The 25486-nt window shown below is 42.1% G+C and overlaps 1 protein-coding gene across 1 annotated transcript in view; it reads right to left on the bottom strand.

The window, feature by feature from the left end:
* Positions 1-25486, bottom strand: part of LOC135511001 (ephrin type-A receptor 4-like) — a 59530-nt gene that overhangs the window by 22332 nt on the left and 11712 nt on the right. The window contains exon 5 of the mRNA XM_064932425.1: positions 2204-2359. Within this exon, the coding sequence (XP_064788497.1) occupies positions 2204-2359 (156 nt within the window). The remainder of the gene's footprint in view (positions 1-2203; positions 2360-25486) is intronic.

Below are 25486 nucleotides of genomic sequence, written 5' to 3'. Positions count from 1 at the left end.
ATGTATTCACCCCCTTTGCTCTCAATAAGATCTGTGCAACCAATTACCTTCAGAAGACACATAATTAGTTAAATAAAGTCTACTTGTGTGCAATCTAAGTGTCACATGATCTCAGTATATATATATATATATATATAAAAAAATAAACACACACACACACAACACACACACCCACACACACACACACACACACACACACACACACACACACACACACACACACACACACACACACACACACACACACACACACACACACACACACACACACACACCTGTTCTGAAAGGCCCAGGGAGTCTTATACACCACTAAGCAAGGGGCACCACCAAGCATGCGACACCATGAAGACCAAGGAGCTCTCCAAACAGGTCAGGAACAAAGTTGTGGAGAAGTACAGATCAGGGTTGGGTTATAAAAAAATATCCAAAACTTTGAACATCCCACGAAGCACCATTAAATCCATTCTAAAAAATGGAAAGAATGGCACCACAACAAACCTGCCAAGAGAGGGCCGCCCACCAAAACTCACGGACCAGGCAAGGAGGGCATTAATCAGAGAGGCAACAAATGATGATAACCCTGAAGGAGCTGCAAAGCTCCACAGCAGAGATTGGAGTGTCTGTCCATAGGACCACTTTAAGCTGTACACTCGAAAGAGCTGGGCTTTACAGAAGAATGGCCAGAAAAAGCCATTGCTTCAAGAAAAAAATAAGCAAACACTTTGGGGAAAAGGCATGTGGGAGACTCCCCAAACATATGGAAGAAGGTACTCTGGTCAGATGAGACTAAAATGTTGCTTTTTGGCCATCAAGAAAAACATGTCTGGCGCAAACCCAACACCTCTCATCAGTGTGAGAACACCATCCTCACAGTGAAGCATGGTGGTGGCAGCATCATGCTGTGGGGATGTTTTTCATCAGCAGGGACTGAGAAACTGGTAAGAATTAAAGGAATGATGGATGGCGCTAAATACAGGGATATTCTTGAGGGAAACCTGTTTCAGTCTTCCAGAGATTTGAGACTGGGATGGAGGTTTACCTTCCAGCAGGACAATGATCCTAAGCATACTGGGGAAGATACTGCTAAAGCAACACTCGAGTGGTTTAAAGGGGAAAAATGTAAATGTCTTGGAATTGCCTAGTCAAATCCCAGACCTCAATCCAATTGACAATCTGTGGTATGTCTTAAAGATTGCTGTACACTAGCAGAAGTCATCCAACTTGAAGGACCTGGAGCAGTTTTGCCTTGAAGAATGGGCAAAAATCCCAGTGGCTAGATTTGACAAGCTTATAGAGACATACCCCAAGAGACTTGCAGCTGTAAATGATGCTAAAGGTGGCCCTACAAAGTATTGAATTTGGGGGGATGAATAGTTATGCATGCGCAAGTTCTGTTTTTTTGTCTTATTTCTTGTTTGTTTCACAATAAAAAATATACTGCATCTTCAAAGTGGTAGGCATGTTGTGTAAACCAAATGATACAAACTCCCCCAAAATATATTTTAATTGCAGGTTGTCAGGCAAGAAAATAGGAAAAATGCAAAAGGGAGTGAATACTTCGCAAGCCACTGTACGTTCCATTTTGGTACTTATTGTTGTTCTGTTGTGTGTTCTATGTGTTTTCTCAGGCTGACTTGGTGAACAATGTGCTGTATATAGGCATAATTAAGTTTATGACAAACAGACCAAGGTCTCAGTCAGAACATATTTACTGAGAGAGAGAGAGAGAGAGAGAGAGAGAGATATGTTACTGAGGACTATTCATCCCACTCAGGACATGGTGTATTACTCATTGGATCAGTATAATGGGAGGCGTGAGAGGAGAGAGACAGAGGGAGGCGTGAGAGGAGAGAGACAGAGGGAGGCGTGAGAGGAGAGAGACAGAGGGAGGCGTGAGAGGAGAGAGACAATGTGTGAGATACCCCTTTGGGGAAATACAGTGTGTGAGATACCCCTTTGGGGAAATACAGTGTGTGAGATACCCCTTTGGGGAAATACAGTGTGTGAGATACCCCTTTGGGGAAATACAGTGTGTGAGATACCCCTATGGGGAAATACAGTGTGTGAGATACCCCTTTGGGGAAATACAGTGTGTGAGATACCTCTATGGGGAAATAGTGTGTGAGATACCCTTATGGGGAAATACAGTGTGTGAGATACCCCTATGGGGAAATACAGTGTGTGTGCGTTCATGTGTTCTTACGTGTGCAGGGCATAGGTGCAGGGTCTGTCTCAGAGCGGTAGTATCCTGGGTTGCAGTCACAGACAGCAGCCCCCGCTTTCTCTGAGTGACTGTGTGGAGGACACTCAGAACATGCTCCGTCTGTAGACACAGCTCTGTAGAAACCAACCTTACATGCTGCAGAGAGACAGATTCAATGACTTGTCATTCCATCAACAAATGCATTGCCATACTACTTAGTTTGACATAACCCCCATGTTGTGTGAGAAAAGTGGGGGTAACAGTATTTGTGTGTGTGTCTGTGTGTTGGGGGGAAGATGACAGAATGACACACTCATCAGCATATGAAGTATTCCTATAGTCCCTGTAACTACGCTGTAATTATCTCTGTAATTACCTCTAATACTCTCTCTTTCTCTCTAATGCTCTCTCTCTCAAATGCCCTCTCTCTCAAATGCCCTCTCTCTCCAATGCCCTCTCTCTCAAATGCCCTCTCTCTCAAATGCCCTCTCTCTCCAATGCCCCTCTCTCCAATGTCCTCTCTCTCTAATGCCCTCTATATCCAATGCCCTCTCTCTCTAATGCCCTCTCTCTCCAATGCCCTCTCTCTCCATCGCCCTCTCTCTCCAAAGCCCTCTCTCTCCAATGCCCTCTCTCTCTAATGCCCTCTCTCTCCAATGCTCTCTCTCTCAAATGCCCTCTCTCTCCAATGTCCTCTCTCTCCAATGCCCTCTCTCTCCAATGCCCTCTCTCTCTAATGCCCTCTATATCCAATGCCCTCTCTCTCTAATGCCCTCTCTCTCCAATGCCCTCTCTCTCCAATGCTCTCTCTCTAATGCTCTCTCTCTCCAATGCCCTCTCTCTCCAATGCTCTCTCTCTAATGCTCTCTCTCTCAAATGCCCTCTCTCTCCAATGCCCTCTCTCTCCAATGCTCTCTCTCTAATGCTCTCTCTCTCAAATGCCCTCTCTCTCCAATGTCCTCTCTCTCCAATGCCCTCTCTCTCCAATGCCCTCTCTCTCTAATGCCCTCTATATCCAATGCCCTCTCTCTCTAATGCCCTCTCTCTCTAATGCCCTCTATATCCAATGCCCTCTCTCTCTAATGCCCTCTCTCTCTAATTTCCTCTCTCTCCAATGCCCTCTCTCTCCAATGCCCTCTCTCTCCAATGCTCTCTCTCTAATGCCCTCTCTCTCCAATGCCCTCTCTCTCTCCAATGCTCTCTCTCTAATGCTCTCTCTCTCTAATGCTCTTTCTCTATCTCTCTAATGCGCTCGCTCTCTCTCTAATGCTCTCGCTCGCTCTAATGCTCTCGCTCTCTCTAATGCTCTCGCACTTTCTAATGCTCTCTCTCTTTAATGCTCTCTCTCTCTAATGCTCTCTCTCCTTCTCTCTAATGCTCTCTCTCCTTCTCTCTAATGTTCTCTCTCTCCTCTCTAATGCTCTCTCTTTCCTCTCTAATGCTCTCTCTCTTTCTAATGCTCTCTCTCTCTAATGCTCTCGCTCTATCTAATGCTCGCTCTCTAATGCTCTGTCGAATAATCTCTCTCGCTCTCTTATGCGCTCGCTCTCTAATGCGCTCGCTCTCTAATGCGCTCTCTCTAATGCTCTCGCTCCCTCTAATGCTCTCTCACTAATGCTCTCTCACCAATGCTCTCTCTCTAATGCTCTCACTAATGCTCTTTCAAATTCAAGCTGCTTTTTGGCACGAAAAACATTGTGTCAATATTGCCAAAGCAACATTGTATACAATATACATTGTAATAAAATTAAAAAAGAATATAAAATGGTAGTAAATAATACACAATGATATACAAAAATAACAGAAATAGTAGAAATGTAATAAATATAACAAGCTAAACATGGAAAATGAAACTAACTTATAAATGAATAACTGTCTCTTCACCATTACATCAGTACTACAACTACCATCATCATTACTACTACTACCACCACCACCATCACTGAACTGCTAACATTACCATCACCCTACTACCCATACCACTGCTATTTGGAATGATAAACAACAATAATAATAGTAATAACAATAATACCAATAATACTAATAATAAGTATGTTACTGCTTACAATGCAGATGTTATTATTCAGTATCCCTTAGACTATGGCAGGCAAATACATATTTGGCTGCAAGAGGAGCCATTGCTCCTTCGCAAATGAGTATTTTTAGTTTTTCCTCTGGGTTTAATAAGTTAACATTTGGAAAAAATATAGTCATTTCTGTGAAAAATGAATCTCTTGGTGAGGAATATTTCTCACAGTAAAGGAGAAAGTTAATCTCTGTTTCTACTTCCCCTGTCGTGCAGTGACCACGTACACACTCCTCTTTGGGAAGCCATGTCTTTTTATGTCTGCCGGTTTCTATTGCCAATTGGTGGAAACAGCCTGTACTTGGTAAGGATCTGTCTCTGCTTCGTATCTCTGACAGAGTAGAGATAATCAGCCACTGCATATTCTTTGTTTAGGGTCAGATAGCAATTTAGTCGGCTTTGGGATTTTGTTTGGTTTTTCCAATGTTGTAAATGAGTCCTTTGATTGGTTCATGATTTTGTTTATTTGAATTCTTTCTTTTGAAGCAGTGCTGGTGTCAGCTTGGTTGTTTAGGTCCAAGACCAGCTGACTAAAAGTGCTAATTTCTGGGCTCAGCTCCTGGATTTGAAGTGCTTTAAATTGCAGACTTGAATTTGGATGTAACCAAATTTTGAAGGATCTTTTGAGAATTTTCATTACCACTGGAAAGCGACCCAATTATGCCATACATGCATTAGTTGGTTATTTCTCTGGACTTGTAGGGCTTTCTCTGCATGTAGGGCTCCAATTGGATGTTTGTCCCACATATTAAAGTATAGTTTATTGAGTGGCCCCCAAATCTCACTTCCGTAAAGAGCAATTGGTAGGATTACACAGTCAAATATTTTGGTCCAAATTCTAATTGGGATGTTGAATCATTTCATTTTTATTGCATACAATGCTCTGCAGGCTTTTTCTTTGAGTGCATTCACTGCCATATTATCTATTTCACCTTTATTTCACCAGGTCGGCTGGTTGAGAACAAGTTCTCATTTACAACTGCGACCTGGCCAAGATAAAGCAAAGCAGTGTGACACAGACAACACAGAGTTACACATGGAATAAACAATAAACAAGCCAAATAACACAATAAACAAGACAATGACACAGTAGAAAAAAGAAAGTCTATATACAGTGTGTGCAAAAGGCGTGAGGAGGTAGGCAATAAATAGGCCATAGGAGCAAATAATTACAATTTAGCAGATGAACACTGGAGTGATAAAGAAGCAGATGATGATGTGCAAGTAGAGATACTTGTGTGCAAAAGAGCAGAAATGTAAATAAAAACAGTATGGGGATGAGGTAGGTAGACTGGGTGGGATATTTACAGATGGACTATGTACAGCTGCAGCGATCGGTTAGCTGCTCAGATAGCTGATGTTTAAAGTTGGTGAGGGAAATAAAAGTCTCCAACTTCAGCGATTTTTGCAATTTGTTCCAGTCACTGGCAGCAGAGAACTGGAAGGAAAGGCGGCCAAATGAGGTGTTGGCTTTGGGGATGATCAGTGAGATATAGTGAGATATACCTGCTGGAACGTGTGCTACAGATGGGTGTTATCGTGACCAGTGAACTGAGATAAGGTGGAGCTTTACCGAGCATAGACGTATAGATGACCTCTGGAGCCAATGGGTCTGGTCACAAATATGTAGTGAGGGCCAGCCAACTAGAGCATACAGGTCGCAGTGGTATAAGGTGATTTGGTAACAAAACGAATGGCACTGTGATAGACTGCATCCAGCTTGCTGAGTAGAGTGTTGGAAGCTATTTTGTAGATGACGTAATTTTTATCATAGGTACACTTCAACTGTGAGAGACGGAATCTAAAACAAAAATCCAGAAAATCACATTGTATGATTTTTAAGTAATTCATTTGCATGTTATTGCATGACATAAGTATTTGATACATCACAAAAGCAGAACTTAATATTTGGTACAGAAACCTTTGTTTGCAATTACAGACATCATACGTTTCCTGTAGTTCTTGACAATGTTTGCACACACTGCAGCAGGGATTTTGGCCCACTCCTCCATACAGACCTTCTCCAGATACTTCAGGTTTTGGGGATGTCGCTGGGCAATACAGACTTTCAGTTCCCTCCAAAGATTTTCTATTGGGTTCACGTCTGGAGGCTGGCTAGGCCACTCCAGGACCTTGAGATGCTTCTTACGGAGCCACTCCTTAGTTGCCCTGGCTGTGTGTTTCGGGTCGTTGTCATGCTTGAAGACCCAGCCACGACCCATCTTCAATGCTCTTACTGAGGGAAGGAGGTTGTTGGCCAAGATCTTGTGATACATGGCCCCATCCATCCTCCCCTCAATACGGTGCAGCCGTCCTGTCCCCTTTGCAGAAAAGCATCCCCAAAGAATGATGTTTCCACCTCCTTGCTTCACGATTGGGATGGTGTTCTTGGGTTTGTACTCATCCTTCTTCTTCCTGCAAACACGGCGAGTGGAGTTTAGACCAAAAAGCTATTTTTTTGTCTCATCAGACAACATGACCTTCTCCCATTCCTCCTCTGGATCATGCAGATGGTCATTGGCAAACTTCAGACGGGTCTGGACATGCGCTGGCTTGAGCAGGGGGACCTTGCGTGCGCTGCAGGATTTTAATCCATGACGGCGTAATGGTTTTCTTTGAGACTGTGGTCCCAGCTCTCTTCAGGTCATTGACCAGGTCCTGCTGTGTAGTTCTGGGCTGATCCCTCACCTTCCTCATGATCATTGATGCCCCACGAGGTGGGATCTTGTATGGAGCCCCAGACCGAGGGTGATTGACCGTCATCTTGAACTTCTTCCATTTTCTAATAATTGCGCCAACAGTTGTTGCCTTCTCACCAAGCTGCTTGCCTATTGTCCTGTAGGCCATCCCAGCCTTGTGCAGGTCTACAATTTTATCCCTGAAGTCCTTACACGGCTGTCTGGTCTTGGCCATTGTGGAGAGGTTGGAGTCTGTTTGATTGAGTGTGTAGACAGGTGTCTTTTATACAGGTAACGAGTTCAAACAGGTGCAGTTAATACAGGTAATGAGTGGAGAACAGGAGGGCTTCTTAAAGAAAAACTAACAGGTCTGTGAGAGACGGAATTCTTACTGGTTGGTAGGTGATCAAATACTTATGTCATGCAATATAATGCAAGTGAATTACTTAAAAATCATACAATGTGATTTTCTGGATATTTGTTTTAGATTCCGTCTCTCACAATTGAAGTGTACCTATGATAAAAATTGCAGACCTCTACATGCTTTGTACGTAGGAAAACCTGCAAAATCGGCAGTGTATCAAATACTTGTTCTCCCCACTGTACCTCATAGCCAAATACATTTGAACTCCGTCAGGGAAAAAGCCAATTTGACATTTACGAATTACATTTTCTTCTTGAAGAAAAGTTTCAATTCTTGAATTCAAAATGCTCCAGAAAACCTTTCCCAAGTTGCTGTTCACGCAAATTCCCCTGTAATTATTGGGGTTTGATTTGTCTCCACTGTTGTGGATAGGGGAGATGAGCCACTGGTTCCAGACATCAGGGAAGCAGCCAGAAGTTAAAACCATGTTGAAATATTTAAGCACAGCATTTTGCAACTCAGGTGTGCTGTTTTTTTAGCATTTCATTTCTGATTTTCTCCCGCTCTAATCCTCTCTCTCTCAAATGCTCACTTTCTCTCTAATCCTCTCTATCTAAAGCTCACTCTCTCTCTCTCTCTCTGTAATGTTCTCTTTCTTTCCCTCTAATCCTTGCTCTCTTCCTTTCCCTCTAATCCTCGCTCTCTTCCTTTCTCTCTAATCCTCGCTCTCTTCCTTTCTCTCTAATCCTCGCTCTCTTCCTTTCTCTCTAATCCTCGCTCTCTTCCTTTCTCTCTAATCCTCGCTCTCTTCCTTTCTCTCTAACTCTTCTCTCTAATCCTCTTGCTCTTTCATGCTCTCTCGCTCCAATACTCTTTCTAATGCGCTCTTTTCTCTAATCCTCTTGCTCTTCCATGCTCTCTCGCTTTGCACTCTTTCTTTCTCACTAATGTTCTCTTTCGCTCTAATGCTCTCTCTTTCTCTCTCTGTCACTATTCCACATCTCTTGCTGCTGCCTCTCACATCGCCTCTCAATTCAATTCAAGGGGCTTTATTGGCATGGGAAACATATGTTTATATTGACAAAGCAAGTGAAATGTATAAACAAGTGAAATAAACAATAAAAAGTGAACAGTAAATATTACACTCACACAAGTTCCAAAAGAATAAAGAAATGTCAGAAGTCATATCTATATTCAGTGTTGTGACGATGTGCAAATAGTTAAAGTATAAAAAAGGGAAAATAAATAAAGAAATATAGGTTGTATTTACAATGGTGCTTATTCTTCACTGGTTGCCTTTTTCTTTTGACAACAGGTCACAAATCATGCTGCTGGTATTTCACCCAATAGATATGGGAGTTTATCAACATTTGATTTGTTTTCTAATTCTTTGTGGGTCAGTGTAATCTGAAGGTAACATGAGTCTCGAATATGGTCATACATTTTGCAGGAGGTTGGGAAGTGCAGCTCAGTTTTCATCTCATTTTGTGGGCAGTGTGCACATAGCCTGTCTTCTCTTGAGTGCCAGGTCTGCCTATGGCAGCCTTTCTCAATAGCAAGGCTATGCTCACTGAGTCTGTACATAGTCAAAGCTTTCGTTAATGTTGGGTCAGTCACAGTGGTCAGGTATTCTGCTACTGTGTATTCTCTGATTAGGGAGTATTATAGTTTGCTCAGTTTTTTTGTTAGTTCTTTCCAATGTGTCAAGTAATTATCTTTTTATTTTCTCATGATTTGGTTGAGTCTAATTGTGTTGCTGCATTGGGGCTCTGTGGGGTCTGTTTGTGTACAGAGCCCCAGTATCAGCTTGCTTAGGGAGCTCTTCTCCAGGTGAATTTCTCTGTAGTTGATGGCTTTGTTATGGAAGGTATGGGAATCACTTCCTTTTAGGTGGTTGTAGAATTGAACATGTATTTTCTGGATTTTGGGTATTAGCGGGTATCGGTCTAATTCTGCTCTGTATGCATTATTTGGTGTTTTACGTTGTACGCTGAGGATATTTTTCCAGAATTTTGCATGAGGAGTCTCAATTGGTGTTTGTCCCATTTTGTAAATTCTTGGTTGGTGAGCAGACCTCACAACCATAAAGGGCAATGGATTCTATAACAGATTCAAGTGTTTTTAGCCAGATCCTGAATGGTATGTCACATTTTTTGTTCCTTTCGATGGCATATAAGGCCCTTCTTGCCTTGTCTCTCAGATGGTTCACAGCTTTGTGGAACTTACCTGTGGCTGTGATGTTTAGGCCGAGGTATGTATTGTTGTTTGTGTGCTCTAGGGCAACTCTAGATGGAATTTGTATTTGTGGTCCTGGCAACTGGACCTTTTTTGGAACACCATTATTTTTGTCTTACTGAGATTCATATTTACAGATGGCATGCAAGTTTGTTATTAAGGCACATGAAAGTTCACATGTTCCAGAAGTCACTTCTTCCAAAAAACGCATTTTGATTCCTAATTTTTTTTTACATTCAAATGGAGTGCAACATACGCTTAGTTTCCTGAAACAAGTCACATATGTGCTTACGGGGCTCTTATCCAGGTTCATATCTCTGTAGGTGATGGCTTTGTTATGGAAGGTTTGGGAAACGCTTCCTTTTAGGTGGCTGTAGAATTTAACGGCCCTTTTCTGGATTTTGATCTTTAGCGGGTATCGGCCTTATTCTGCTCTGTATGCATTATTTGATGTTTTACATTGTACACAAAGGATTTTTTTGCAGAATTCTGGTGAGTGAACCCCAGATCTCACAACCATAAAGGGCAATGGATTATATAACTGATACAAGTGTTTTTTGCCAGATCCTAATTGAAGGCCCTTCTTGCCTTGTCTCTCAGATGGTTCACAGCTTTGTGGAACTTACCTGTGGCTGTGATGTTTAGGCCGAGGTATGTATTGTTGTTTGTGTGCTCTAGGGCAACTCTAGATGGAATTTGTATTTGAGGTCCTGGCAACTGGACCTTTTTTGGAACACCATTATTTTTGTCTTACTGAGATTTACTGTCAGGGCCCAGGTCTGACAGAATCTGTACAGAAGATCTAGGTGCTGCTGTAGACCCTCATTGGTTGGGGACAGAAACACCTGATCATTAGCAAACAGTATTCATTTGACTTCAGATTCTAGTAGGGTGAGGTCGGGTGCTGCAGACTGTTCTAGTACCCTCGCCATTTCCTTGATTTATATGTTGAATAAGGTTGCTGCATCCCTGTCTCACCCCACAACCCTGGGGAAAGAAATGTGTTTTTTTGCCAATTCTAACTGCACACTTGTTGTTTGTGTACATGGATTTTATAATGTCGTATGTTTTTCCCCCAACACCACTTTCCATTCATTTGTATAGCAGACCATGCCAAATTGAGTCAACAAAAGCATGAGAAGACGTTGCATTTGTTTTGGTTTGTTTGTTTGTGTCAGTTAGGGTGTGCTGGGTGAATACGTGGTCTATTGTACAGTAATTTGGTAAAAAGTTAATTTGACATTTGCTCAGTACAATGGTTCCTCCTTTAAAAGTTGCGAGCTTGCACCGCGGGACTTAGAGGTACCCAGCGTCACGGCGTAATTGCTCCGGAGCACCACAAGGGGGAGTTAGAACACCATTATGCATTTGGGTCCCAAGGTTTTTATATGACCAATCATATCGAGTGGTTCCAATGACGAATTTGACACGAGCCACCCGTCCCTGGTGACTTTCTTCAGCAAAGATGGCTGACAAAACATTACGGTGGAACCAAATGTAAGTAATTATAACGTCATAACGAGTCAAGCAAAAAATGTACACTTGAGAGGAATACGTTAGTTAACGTACAGACAGATGATTGTGCATATTTTTGTCATAAAGTTAATTTCTGAAAATCGCTATTTATCAAGTTAGCTAGCTAGCTGGTGTTATTACATGAGTATGACATTGCAATTCATGTCGTTAAATGTTTTAGTGACTCCTGAGAAAACCAGCAACAGTGGGAAAGAGTGGATGCAAAGAATCTAGCTAGCTAAAGCATTTAATGCAAATTGAATGTATAATTGTGTAAGCTTGCCTTTCCGTGCAATGTAGTATAGGTAGCATAGCTAGCTAACTATTTACTTGCTTATTGTGTAGTGGAGGATAAAAATAACTGTATGCCTATGGGATGTGCAGTATTATGCAACTTTTAAAGGAGGAACCAATGTACATTGTTTTCACTGAGGAATTGTACAAGTTTGATGTTAATGATAATGCAGAGGATTTTCCCAAGGTTGCTTTTGACGCATATCCCAAGGTAGTTATTGTGGTCAAATTTGTCTCCACTTTTGTGGATTGGGGTTATCAGTCCTCTCTCTCTCAAACACAAAGGAATGCTTTAAAGATTATTGTTTTTTATAGCTCAATTAAGCACTGATAGCATAAAAACACACACACACAGGTGTGAGGGGTGGCGAGTCCTCTTCTGGCCGTGCCGGGTGGAGATTATAAGAGTGCATCAAATCAAATGATATTGGTCGCATACGCATATTTATCTGATGATATTGCAGGTTTAGTGAAATACTTGTGTTCCGAGCTCCAAAAGTGCAGTAATATCTAACAAAAATATCCATTAAGGCCGGCTCGTTCCTCAAGATATTCAAACGTTCATAGATGACCAGAAGGGTTAAATAATAATCACCGTGGTTGTAGAGGGTGCAACAGGTCAGCACCTCAGGAGTAAATGTCAGTTAGCTTTTCAAAGCCAAGAATTCAGAGGTTGAGAAAGCAGGTATGGTAGAGAGAGAGGGGGAGAGAGTTTATGGCTGCACATCCCTTTCTTATTCTCTCCCTCTTCATTCTCTCTCTCCCCCTCTTTCAGTCACCTGCCCTTTTAATGTGGAGAAGAGGGAGGAGGGCAGGATGGGATGGAGACAAAGCCAGCTCACAGCATTGTGTCCTGTCTTCCTGCTACACCTCAATAGCTCACAGTGTGCCAAAATGTATGCCAGTATGGTTGTATGTGTGCTAGTGTATTTGTGTATGTGTGTGAGTATGTAAGCGACAGAGACTGTGTGTGTGTGAGAGAGTAAATGTGTTTTTTTTTTTCATGTCAATGGCAGGTCAGGTATCGCGTGTCTCCTTGATTGACAGCTCCGGGGTCATCCATCAGACTCAGAGAGACAGGAGACCGGCCCCCTGATAAGATCCTGCAGGGCAGGAATGCACACAGTGACAGAGGAGGAAGGACAGTAGATACATACTGTAAACAGTCAGTTTCTTGGCTTTTGTATCCAATCTCCTGATGAGAGCAGCTGAAGCTGCCAGCCAAGCAGGTAGGGGGGAGACAACCAGGCCTCCAGTATCCGGTCTGGAGTGTGAAGTCATGAGCTCTGCTGGTCGGCTACTGTGTTGCAACCTAGCTAGGCCAAAAGCCCTGGTCTGCACGAGAAAGCCTAAATAAATTGAGATCAGCAGATTTTTTAGATGTTGTTTTGGGCTTTAAAATTAGTTTATAATCAAGTTCGATCCCCACAGTGAATTATGTTAAAGTTTCCTACAAAATGTGATATTTAATTCAATAGTGATGCGTTCTAACTACTAGATATTTAATTAAATAGTGATGCGTTCTAACTACTAGATATTTAATGAAATAGTGATGCGTTCTAACTACTAGATATTTAATTAAATAGTGATGCGTTCTAACTACTAGATATTTAATTAAATAGTGATGCGTTCTAACTACTAGATATTTAATTAAATAGTGATGCGTTCTAACTACTAGATATTTAATTAAATAGTGATCCGTTCGAACTACTACATTTGTCTTCACACAGGACTACGTGCTGACACAGACCAATCACGGGCCGGCAGACTATGAGGAGGCTCGCGCACTCACGCAGGATGAAAAGGACTACATCAACCATGATGTACCATACAGCCACTTTCACCATGATCCTTAGCGATTTTATGGTGCCAATCAGCACATTCAGCAATATGACATGCTTCAAACTGACGTCAGCGCTAACACTATCTACTAGTTTTAATGTCTATGGAGACAACTCACGTGTGTGTATGTGTGTGTGAAAAGGCGGAGTGAGGTAGAGTGAGTAAATGAGTGTAGAAATCTTTCTGCTATGAACTCAGTAAGCTGTGAGAGAGCGAGATAAAGGGAATCATTATTGCAGGGGGATATTGACATGCTGATATTCTCACTGTTGGTTCCAACCGCCCCTCCCCCAGCCTGAGCCCCCCCACACACACTAAAAGCTGTGAGAATGTGAAACTAAATCCACCTAAACTAGTATATTACTAGCATGTTTGGTCGACTGATGGAGGAAGGAAAGATGAATTCTGGAGTGTCAACACCTATTCAGTGACAGATGTAACAGTGTGTACGTGTGTGTGTGTGTGTGTGTGTGGACGTGTTTAACTCTTCTTGTGGGGGCCAGGAGTCCCTACAAGAATAGTAAACAAACAAACATTTGACCAACTGAGGACATTTTGTTAGTCCCTACAGGGTCAAATGCTATTTCTAGGGGGTTTAGGGTTAAGGTTAATGTTCGTGTTAGAATTACGTTAAGGGTCAGGGTTAGGAGCAAGGGTTAGGGATAGGAGCTAGCATTAGGTTTATGTTTTTGGGTTAAGGTAAGAGTACGGATTAGGTTTAGGGAAAATAGGATTTTGAATGGGACTGAATTGTGTGTCCCCACAAGGTGTGTGTGCGTGCATGTGTGCACGTACATGTGTGAGTACATTGTGTGTGTGTGTGTGTGTGTTGGTGAGGAAGGATCTAATCCTGGTTTAGGTAGGCCTGACAGACAGACATCTCACTCTCTCAGAGTAGTCATTACAGTATAATATCCAACCCTTACACAGATGTCCTGTTGTGTTTAACTACACCACTCACTGTGTGTCACTGCAGAGGTGTTGACAAACGTCTCCTTTGAGGATAATCATAGTTCATCTGGATAGGAACTCTGGTTTAGCTCACAAGAGCTGCAGGCAGGTAGTAGCAGAATAGAACAGGGATTACTGAATCAGATGAAGATTTAGGAGCTGTATTGTGTTACAATTTACAAGAATACCAAGACCACAGAGCAGTGATTGGGACAGCCTTGGGTTTACTACTCCACAACAGTTAACTATGAAAAACGTCTAATTTTCTCCAGGTCTAACCCATAACTCCCTCTGATGTCCATCCTGCCCTCATGTATTGCTCCATCTATCCATCACTCTGTCCCTCCCTCTATCCAGCACCAAGACAGCTGACACACTGGAACATTCAGGGGCACTTCCGACTCAAGAAACAGAAAATCTCAACCCTGCTACCTCAAAAATCCTTTCACCCAGCCACAGTGGGTGAATGCAAGCATTTACCAGGACTGTGCCTCAAAACCAAATACAGTGGGGCAAAAAAGTATTTGGTCAGCCACCAATTGTGCAAGTTCTCCCACTTAAAAATATGAGAGAGGCCTGTAATTTTCATCATAGGTACACTTCAACTATGACAGACAAAACGAGAATTTTTTCTCTCCAGAAAATCACATTGCAGGATTTTTAATGAATTGCACCTCATACAGGAGCAATAGAGAAATGGACACCATGTCCAGATCAGCGAGACACCCTCCCAGAAATGCAGCCCCCCCCCCTGTACCAAGAGGATCCACACCAAGAGGTCCTACACCCACACCATATCACCCACAGCCACAACCTCAGGGTAGGGTTTGAGGGAACTCTTATGGTAGGTACACCTACAGCTCATCCCTTGGCAGTAGTACTGTATATTACTTTGTCACTGACATCAATACAGAGTCTCTCAGAGCGTTCAGTCAGCCCACTGACACCCTTATCAGATCACAGCAAAATCAGTCTACTTGAACAGAGAAATACTCAAATCATGAGGAATCAAAGCCAAAGAAACTGCATAATATTAAGAAATGTCATAGATGGAACGAAAATAGTGTAGAAACCTACCAAAAACAATTAGGCAACAACAAATTCAACCCCTTCAAGACAACTTCCTGGACAAAACGTTTCACTGTAATAGTGAGGTGTCTTAGAATCAACTACTAAAAACTTCCAGAACCCACTGGATTGTGCAATTACATTGAATGTACAGGATAAACCTCCAACCCAAAAAGGCCTGTGGTGTTGATGGTATCCTCAATGAAATAAAATATATAGACCACAAATTCCAATTTGCTATGCTTAAACTCTTTAACATCATCCTCAGCTCTGGCATCTTCCACAATATTTGGAACCAAGGACAAATGTGATCTCAATAACTACCATGGGATATGTGTCAACAGCAACCTTGGGAAAATTCTATGCATTAAAAGCAGACTACAACAATACAAAAGCTAAGTTCTCATGCTTTGTTGATTTCAAAAAACCTTCCATAACAAAGCCATCACCTACAGAGATATGAACCTGGATAAGAGTCCAGTAAGCACATATGTGACTCGTTTCAGGAAATGAAGCGTATGTTGCACTCCATTTGAATGTAAACTTTTTTTAGAAATCAAAATGGGTTTTTTGGAAGAAATGCCTTCTGGAACATGTGAACTTTCATGTGTCTTAATAACAAACTTGCATGCCATCTGTAAATACGAAGCAAATTGTTAAATTACGAGCCTAGTTGTTTTAGCCACAGAAAAGGACGGGAACCTTCCCGCAAGCCATGATTGGCTGAGAAAAATGGATGGGCTGGATATGCCGAGAGATGAGTTTGGATTGGTCTGCCATGTAGCACGCTTCTGTCTATAACATGAGCTGATCAGTATGTGCAGGCAATCATTTGTAACACAACTTTTTTTTAAAGATATCAAGTACTGTAGTAGAATTGCAAAAGTGTTGCTCTCCACTTTCTGGAGGACCGAGTTTTGAAAACAGCTCTGGCATCTGGAATGCCCAGTGGAATTACAATATGATAGCTAAGGAGATGGAGAAAATTCAGGCATTTGATTGCAAATATTACGAGGGAGTCGAAAAGAGAACACACAGAAGGCTATTGTATAAAACACCTGTCTTCAGATTACATCTTCAAACTAAGGGCAACCATGGTATCTGTGACAGAGAGGAGGATGTATACAGGTAAAAATAGTCTAGCTAGCAACATTTTCAGATATTACACGTTTCTAATTTTGTCAGAAAGTAATTTTAATTTCAAGTTAAAATGTGCTGTTGGCTATCTGGCTAACCTTAGCTGGCTGTCTCGTTAGTTAATGTTATATGTATGTTCTGTGTAGTAATACTATGCGTATTTCAGAGCCATTTGCATTGCTAGTTATAGCTTAATGTTAGCTAGCTAACACTGAACCTTATTGGTTAGCTACCTGCAGATTCGTGCAGGATAGTAACATTATGAGTTGGGATTATGTTTCATTGTTTAGCTAGCTACATGTCTAAACAAAAAGACTCCACTATGCAAGTAACCATTTCAATAGAATGTTCATGATGTCACTGCGACAACTGTCAATAGACATAGCTGGTAAATTCGCTCTGGCTATCTACTCCGATTTCAGACCACTCTTGTCTGAGTATGCTAGAGCGCAGATTAACTGACCAGTTTACGAACTCTGAACACCCGTTGAATATGGCCGGTGTCAGTAAACGTTGGCAAAAAAGCGTAATTCAATTTTTGCCAGCTGCACAGTTTCAGTCACCAATGCTCTGGATAACATAAAAACAGCCTAACTAGCTCTGATAGGATGAGTAAAATGGCCACAGTGAGGTGTTCTCTCATTTGTGACTGGAAGTAGCTGGCAAGCTAGCCAGTTAGAAAAAAATAAAACCCCCACTCGGGTTTTCGATCAGCAGACCAAGCCTACCTCAATTACGAGATGATTAAAGGTTGCAGACCATGTTTTTCTCCATTAGGGGAGGACAAAGGTTGTGGACCATTGCTGAATATTTGAACCATACCACGTGGTTAAACTCTTAGACTATCGATACCGACAGAATAAGAACGAGTCTTTGATATTAATTACTAGTCTGCAGCTAGGAATTCGGTATCATTGAATGCGAAGAACAACAATCCCCGAAACATCCACTCTATTACGAAACGAATGAATGTCACTCTGAACTATCCACTATAACCACGACAGAGAGAGAGAGAGATGGACAATTCTACAAAAAGAAACAAACTTTTCACCAGCGATCAAGACAACACACTGAGCGTTTATATATATATATATTGATTGCAATTGTTCCCGAATGAGTGAGCGTTCATGTGCAAGGGATTAGCATTTCAATTGTTATAATTATCACTCTGTAGTGTCACGAGTCCGACTGAGGGTGGTTGCCCTTCCCGGTCGGGTGGCGGTTGTCGTCACCGGCCTATTAGCTGCCACTGTTTGTCTTTCCTCCCCTCCTTGTATGTTTATTGGTAGCACCTGTTTGTGATGATTAGTTTGTCTTTATTCGACAGCCGGCCCGCCTGGTTGTTGTGCGGGATTATTCATTGTAACCTTCGGCTCTGTAGTAGAGGAACGTGTTAGTTCCTGGTCGTGCATTTTTCAGTAGTCATTTTTCATTCCCTGTGTTTTGGGGCCGTTATTATTGTGAGCAACCTGTGGTGCGTTAGTGCAATTAAAGAGCACAGCATTGTACTCTCTGTCTCCTGCGTTTGACTCCACACCCACGACACCCAGATTATTACATGTAGTGACTTCTTAGTCGACCCCCACTTCCCCTTTTGTCTAACAAGCCGCCATGCCGGTTTAGCCCACTAGGGCACATTCTCCTATCATTTCTTGTAACCATATTTACGCATTTCTGTGAATTACTTCGTAATAAATAAATGATTTAAGACAATTGATGTATGGATGACTCATAGTGAACACTGGGTTCGTGCAGATAACCAACAATTTACGACGTTTGGAATGAGACTAACGTGAGGTAAAGTAAATAATTCATTAATTCGAAGGCTAATTGATCAGATAAAATATTTGAAAAGTTATTTTAAGAAATTATAACCTTGTAATCTGAATATTTTTCCTTGGTGCCCCGACTTCCTTGTTCATTACATGTACATGATTAATCAGTCTAATCGTGCAATACTAATTACAGAGAATCTTTGATAAAACTTATAAGTCTTCAGTTTAATGATAGTAAAGACACGACAAGTGTATGATAACATTTTCTAGCTCGGAGTCTCTACTTTTATACAATGTAAAAAACAAATGTTGCTTCATAAGACCGAATAGAGCCGGTCGATCACATATGTGAGTCCCCTCTGTTCACAAACAGACCCCACAGAGCAACACAATTAGACCCAACCAAATCATGAAAACAAAAAGATAATTACTTGACACATTGGAAAGAAATAACGAAAAAACAGAGCAAACTATAACGCTATTTGGCCATAGAGAGTACACAGTGGCAGAATACCTGACCACTGTGACTGACCAAAAATTAAGGAAAGCTTTGACTATGTTTGACTATATTTGACTAGACTCAGTGAGCATAGTCTTGCTATTGAGAAAAGCCACCATAAAAGCCACCGTGAGATGTATGACCTGTTGCTACTAAAAAAGGGAACTAGCAAAGAACAAACACCATTGTAAATAAAACCCATATTTATGTTTATTTATTTTCCCTATTGTATTTTAACCATTTCTGCAGTTTGTAACAATGTATATTGACATAATATAATATTTGAAATATCTCTATTCCTTTGGAAGAGATAGAGCGAGAGAGAGAACAGGGAAACCAACACAGAAGTAGACACACAACTATGTAAAGAGCTGGATTAGCATTTTCTGGATTTGCATTTCTGTAAAAAAAAAGAATATGTAAATTACAAAGATGACAGAAATTTAAGGGCACCTTTACTGTGAATGTTGCTTTTTCACTCTCCTCTCGTTCTCCCACCCCCTAACTCTATCTATCTCATCCCCATATCCCTCTCTCTTTCTCCTCTCTCACTAGACAGGTGATGATCATGTATTCAGGATTCTCCCACATAGAGAGAAGCATGTACACACACACACAAACAGAGCTGAGTACCTGGACAAGTCCCACATCTGCTTATAATTATGACAGATGTGATGAGATGTCTACTGCAATTACACACTCAGTACGGCTATCTGCACCCACAATCTCTCTCTCTCTGTCCCACTCCAACTCACTCTCCATTTCTCTTCCACACATGCACAAATGCACGCATACACACACTTAGAAAAGCATACACACAACCAAATGCCGAATGCTCAGTTGAGTGCACTGAAGGTACATAGGAGTGAATTACAGCCATAATATCTCTCTGACATCTCTCTCACACTTGGACACATCTTACAAATTCACATCTCTCTCTCATACAGTGCATTCAGAAAGTATTCACACCCCTTGACTTTTTCATTATTTTGGTGTATAGGCCAGTGACTCCACAGGAGTAAAAATGTGCTTAACAAGTTAGATAATAAGTTGCATGGACTCACTCTGTGTGCAATAATAGCGCTTAACATGATTTTTGAATGACTACCCCATCTCTGTATCCCACACATACAATTATCTGTAAGATCCTCAGTCGAGCAGTGAATTTCAAACACAGATTCAAACACAAAGACCAGGGAGGTTTTCCAATGCCTCGCAAAGAAGGGCACCTATTGGTAGATGGAAAAAACACACTGAACACACTTTGGATGGTGTATAAATACACCCAGTCACAAAGGTATAGGCTTCCTTCCTAACTAAGTTGCTGGAAAGGAAGGAAACCACTCAGGGATTTCACCATGAGGCCAATGGTGACTTTAAAACTGTTATAGAGTTTAATGGCTATGATAGGATAAAACTGAAGACGAAACAACATTGTAGTTGCTCCACAATAATAACCTAAACGACAGAGTGAAAAGAAGGAAGCCTGTACAGAATAGAAATATTCCAAAACGTGCATCCGGCTTGCAATAAGGCACTGAAGTAAAACTGCAATGAAATTAACTTCATGTCCTGAATACAAAGTGTTATGCTTGTGGAAAATCCAACACGTCACTGAGTACCACTCTTCATATTTTCACACATGATGGTGGCTGCGTCATGTTATGGGTATGTTTGTTATCAGCAATTACCAAGGAGGTTTTTTTATATAAAAAGTAACTGAATAGAGCTAAGCACAGGCAAAAACCTAGAGGAAAACCAGGGTCAGTCTGCTTTCCAACAAACACTGGGATATGAATTTGCCTTTCAGCATGACAATAACCTAAAACACAAAGCAAATCTACACTGGAGTTGCTTACCAAAAAGACAGAGAATGTTCCTGAGTGTCCGAGTTACAGTTTTGACTTAAATCTACTTGAACATCTATGGCAAGACCTGAAAATGGTAGTCTAGCAATGATCAACAACAAACTTCACAGAGCTGGAAGAATTGTGAATTTTGGGTAGATAATTGACAACAACAAAAATACAATCACATCTATTTTAATCCCACTTTTTAACCCTAACCCTAACACAAGAAAAAGTCAAGGGTTGGAAATACTTTCTGAAGGCACTGTACACAAACACCACCCACACACTCACAGATACCACCCACACACTCACAGATACCACCCACACACTCACAGATACCACCCACACACTCACAGATACCACCCACACACTCACAGATACCACCCACACACTCACAGATACCACCCACACACTCACAGATACCACCCACCCACACACAGATACCACCCACACACTCACAGATACCACCCACACACTCACAGATACCACCCACACACTCACAAATACCACCCACACACTCACAGATACCACCCACCCACACACAGATACCACCCACACACTCACAGATACCAGCCACACACGCACAGATACCACCCACACACACACAAACACCACCCACACACTCACAGATACCACACACAGATACCACCCACACACTCACAGATACCACCCACACACTCACAGATACCACCCACCCACACACAGATACCACCCACACACTCACAGATACCACCCACACACTCACAGATACCACCCACACACACACAAACACCACCCACACACTCACAGATACCACCCACCCACACACAGATACCACCCACACACTCACAGATACCACCCACCCACACACAGATACCACCCACACACTCACAGATACCACCCACACACACACAAACACCACCCACATACTCACAGATACCACCCACACACTCACAGATACCACCCACACAAACACCACACAACTCACAGATACCACCCACACACTCACAGATACCACCACAAACACCACCCACACTCACAGATACCACCCACACACACAGATACCACCCACACACAGATACCACCCACCCACACACAGATACCACCCACACACTCACAGATACCACCCACACACTCACAAATACCACCCACACACACACAAACACCACCCACATACTCACAGATACCACCCACACACTCACAGATACCACCCACAAATACACACAAACACCACCCACACACTCACAGATACCACCCACACACTCACAGATACCACCCACAAATACACACAAACATAACTCACACACTCACAGATACCACCCACGCACTCAGATACCACCCACACACAAACAAACACCACCCATACACTCAAAGATACCACCCACAAATACACACAAAATTACCACTCACACATGCACCACCCACACAGACACCTTCCACATACACACATACAGTTGAAGTTGGAAGTTTACATACACTTAGGATGGAGTCTTTAAAACTCGTTTTTCAACCACTCCACAAATTTCTTGTTAAACTATAGTTTTGTGCATGATACAAGTAATTTTTCCAACAATTGTTTACAGACAGATTATTTCACTTATAATTCACTGTGTCACAATTCCAGTGGAACAGAAGTTTACATACACTAAGTTGACTGTGCCTTTAAACAGCTTGGAAAAGTCCAGAAAATTACGTCATGGCTTTAGAAGCTTCTGATAGGCTAATTGACATCATTTGAGTCAATTGGAGGTGTACCTGTGGATGTATTTCAAGGCCTACCTTCAAACTCAGTGCCTCTTTGCTTAACATCATGGGAAAAGCCAAGACATCAGAATTGTTTTTGTAGACCTCCACAAGTCTGGTTCATCCTTGGGAGCAATTTCCAAATGCCTGAAGGTACCACATTCATCTGTACGAAAAATAGTGCGCAAGTATAAACACCATGGGACTACACAGCCATCATACCGCTCAAGAAGGAGATGCGTTCTGTCTCCTAGAGATGAAAATACTTTAAAAAAAAGTGCAAATCAATTCCAGAACAGCAGCAAATGCCCTTGTGAAGATGCTGGAGGAAACAGGTACAAAAGTATCTACATCCACAGTAAAATGAGTCCTATATCGATATAACCTGAAAGGCCGCTCAGCAAGGAAGAATCCACTGTTCCAAAACCACCATAAAAAGCCAGACAACAGTTTGCAACTGCACATGGGGACAAAGATTGTACTTTTTGGAGAAATTTCCTCTGGTCTGATGAAACAAAAATAGAACTGTTTGGCCATAATGACCATTAATAAGTTTAGAGGAAAAAGGGGGAGACTTGCAAGCCGAAGAACACCATCCCAACCGTGAAGCACAGGGGTGGCAGCATCATGCTGTGGGGGTGTTTTGATGCAGGAGAGACGTCACAAAATAGATGGCATCATGAGGACGGAGAATTATGTGGATATATTGAAGCAACATCTCAAGACAGTCAGGAAGTTAAAGCTTGGTCGCAAATGGGTCTTCCAAATGGACAATGACCCCCAAGCATACTTACAAAGTTGTGGCAAAATGGCTTAAGGACAACAAAGTCAAGGTATTGAGTGGCCATCACAAAGCCCTGACCTCAATCCCAAAGAACATTCTTGGGCAGAACTGAAAAAGCATGTGCGAGCAAGGAGGACTACATTCCTGACTCAGTTACACCAGCTCTGTCAGGAGGAATGAGACAAAATTCACCCAACTAATTGTGGGAAGCTTGTGGAAGGCTACCTGAAACATTTGACCCAAGTTAAAGAATTTAAAGGCAATGCTACCAAATACTAATTGAGTGTATGTAAACTTCTGACCCACTGGGAATGTGATGAAAGAAATAAAAGCTAAAATAAATCACTCTCTACTATTATTCTGACATTTCACAGTCTTAAAATAAAGTGGTGATCCTAACTGACCTAAAACAGGGAATCTTTATTGCGATTAAATGTCAGGAATTGTGAATAACTGAGTTTAAATGTATTTGGCTAAGGTGTATGTAAACTTCTGACTACAAATGTATACCACACACACACAGATACCACCCACACATATGCACAGATATTTTTTTTCTATTTTTATTTCACCTTTATTTAACCAGGTCGGCCAGTTGAGAACAAGTTCTCATTTACAACTGCGACCTGGCCAAGATAAAGCAAAGCAGTGCGACACAAACACAGTTACACATGGAATAAACAAATGTTCAGTCATTAACACAATAGAAAAAAATCTATATACAGTGTGTGCAAATGAGGTAGAATTAAGGCAATAAATAGGCTGTAGTGGCAAAGCAATTACAATTTAGCAATTAACACTAGAGTGATAGATGTGCAGAAAATGAATATGCAAGTTGAGATAATGGGGTGCAAAGAAGAAAAAAAAGACAATATGGGGATGGTTGGATGGGCTATTTACAAATGGGCTATGTACAGGTGCAATGATCTGTGAGCTGCTCTGACAGCTGATGCTTAAAGTTAGTGACGGAGATATGGGTCTCCAGCTTCAGTGATTTTTGCAATTCGTTCCAGTTATTGGCAGCAGAGAACTGAAAGGAAAGGCGACCAAAGGTGGAATTGGGTTTAGGGGTGACCAGTGAAATATACCTGCTGGAGCACGTGCTACGGGTGGGTGTTGCTATGGTGACCAGTGAGCTGAGATAAGGCGGGGCTTTACCTAGCAAAGTCTTATAGATGACCTGGAGCCAGTGGGTTTGGCAATGAATATGAAGCGAGGGCTAGCCAACGAGAGCAAACAGGTCACAGTGGTGGGTAGTATATGGGGCTTTGGTGACAAAACAGATGGCACTGTGATAGACTGCATCCAATTTGCTGAGTAGAGTGTTGGAGGCTATTTTGTAAATGAGTCCCGAAGTCAAGGATCGATACGATAGTCAGTTTTACGAAGGGTATTTTTGGCAGCATGAGTGAAGGATGCTTTGTTGTGAAATAGGAAGTCAATTCTAGATTTAATTTTGGATTGGAGATGCTTAATGTGAGTCTGGCGGGAGAGATTACAGCCTAACCAGACACCTACGTATTTGTAGTTGTCCACATATTCTAAGTCAGAACCGTCCAGAGTAGTGATGCTGGGCAGGCGGGCCGGTGCGGGCAGCGATCAGTTGAAGAGCATGCATTTGGTTTTACATGCATTTAAGAGCAGTTGGAGGCCATGGAAGGAGAGTTGTATGGCATTGAAGCTCGTCTGGAGGTTAGTTAGCACAGTGTCCAAAGAAGGTCCAGAAGTATACAGAATAGTGTCGTCTGTGTAGAGGTCAATTAGAAAGGCCTGCTCGCTGAAGTGTTTTAGGGAGCGTTTGACAGTGATGACGGGTGATCGTTTGACCGCAGACCCATTACGGACACAGGCAATGAGGCAGTGATCACTGAGATCCTGGTTGAAGACAGCAGAGGTGTATTTAGAGGGCAGGTTGGTCAGGATGATATCTATGAGGGTGCCCGTGTTTACGGATTTGGGGTTGTACCTGGTAGGTTCACTGATCTTTTGTGTGAGATTGAGGGCATCTAGCTTAGATTGTAGGATGGCCGGGGTGTTAAGCATGTTTAGGTCACCTAACAGTACGAGCTCTGAAGATAGATGGGGGGCAATCAATTCACATATGGTGTCCAGGGCACAGCAGGTGGCTGAAGGTGGTCTATAACAAGCGGGAGCGGTGAGAGACTTGTTTCTGGAAAGGTGGATTTTTAGAAGTCAAAGCTCGAAGTGCTTGGGCACAGACCTTGATAGTATGACAGAACTCTGCAGGCTAACTCCGCCCCCTTTGGCAGTTCTATCTTGTCGGGAAATGTTATAGTTAGGGATGGAAATGTCAGGAGTTTTTGGTGGCCTTTCTAAGCCAGGATTCAGACACGGCTAGGACATCTGGGCTGGTAGAGTGTGTTGCAGCAGTGAATAAAAAAAACTTAGCGAGAGGAGGCTTCTAATGTTAACATGCATGGAACTAAGGTTTTTACGGTTACATTCAACAAATGAGAGCGCCT

This window comes from Oncorhynchus masou, chromosome 3 (assembly GCF_036934945.1).
Source record: "Oncorhynchus masou masou isolate Uvic2021 chromosome 3, UVic_Omas_1.1, whole genome shotgun sequence".
NCBI lineage: Eukaryota > Metazoa > Chordata > Actinopteri > Salmoniformes > Salmonidae > Oncorhynchus > Oncorhynchus masou.
Note: the sequence above shows the minus strand (reverse complement) of the source record. Positions and strands in the feature narration are given on the sequence as shown.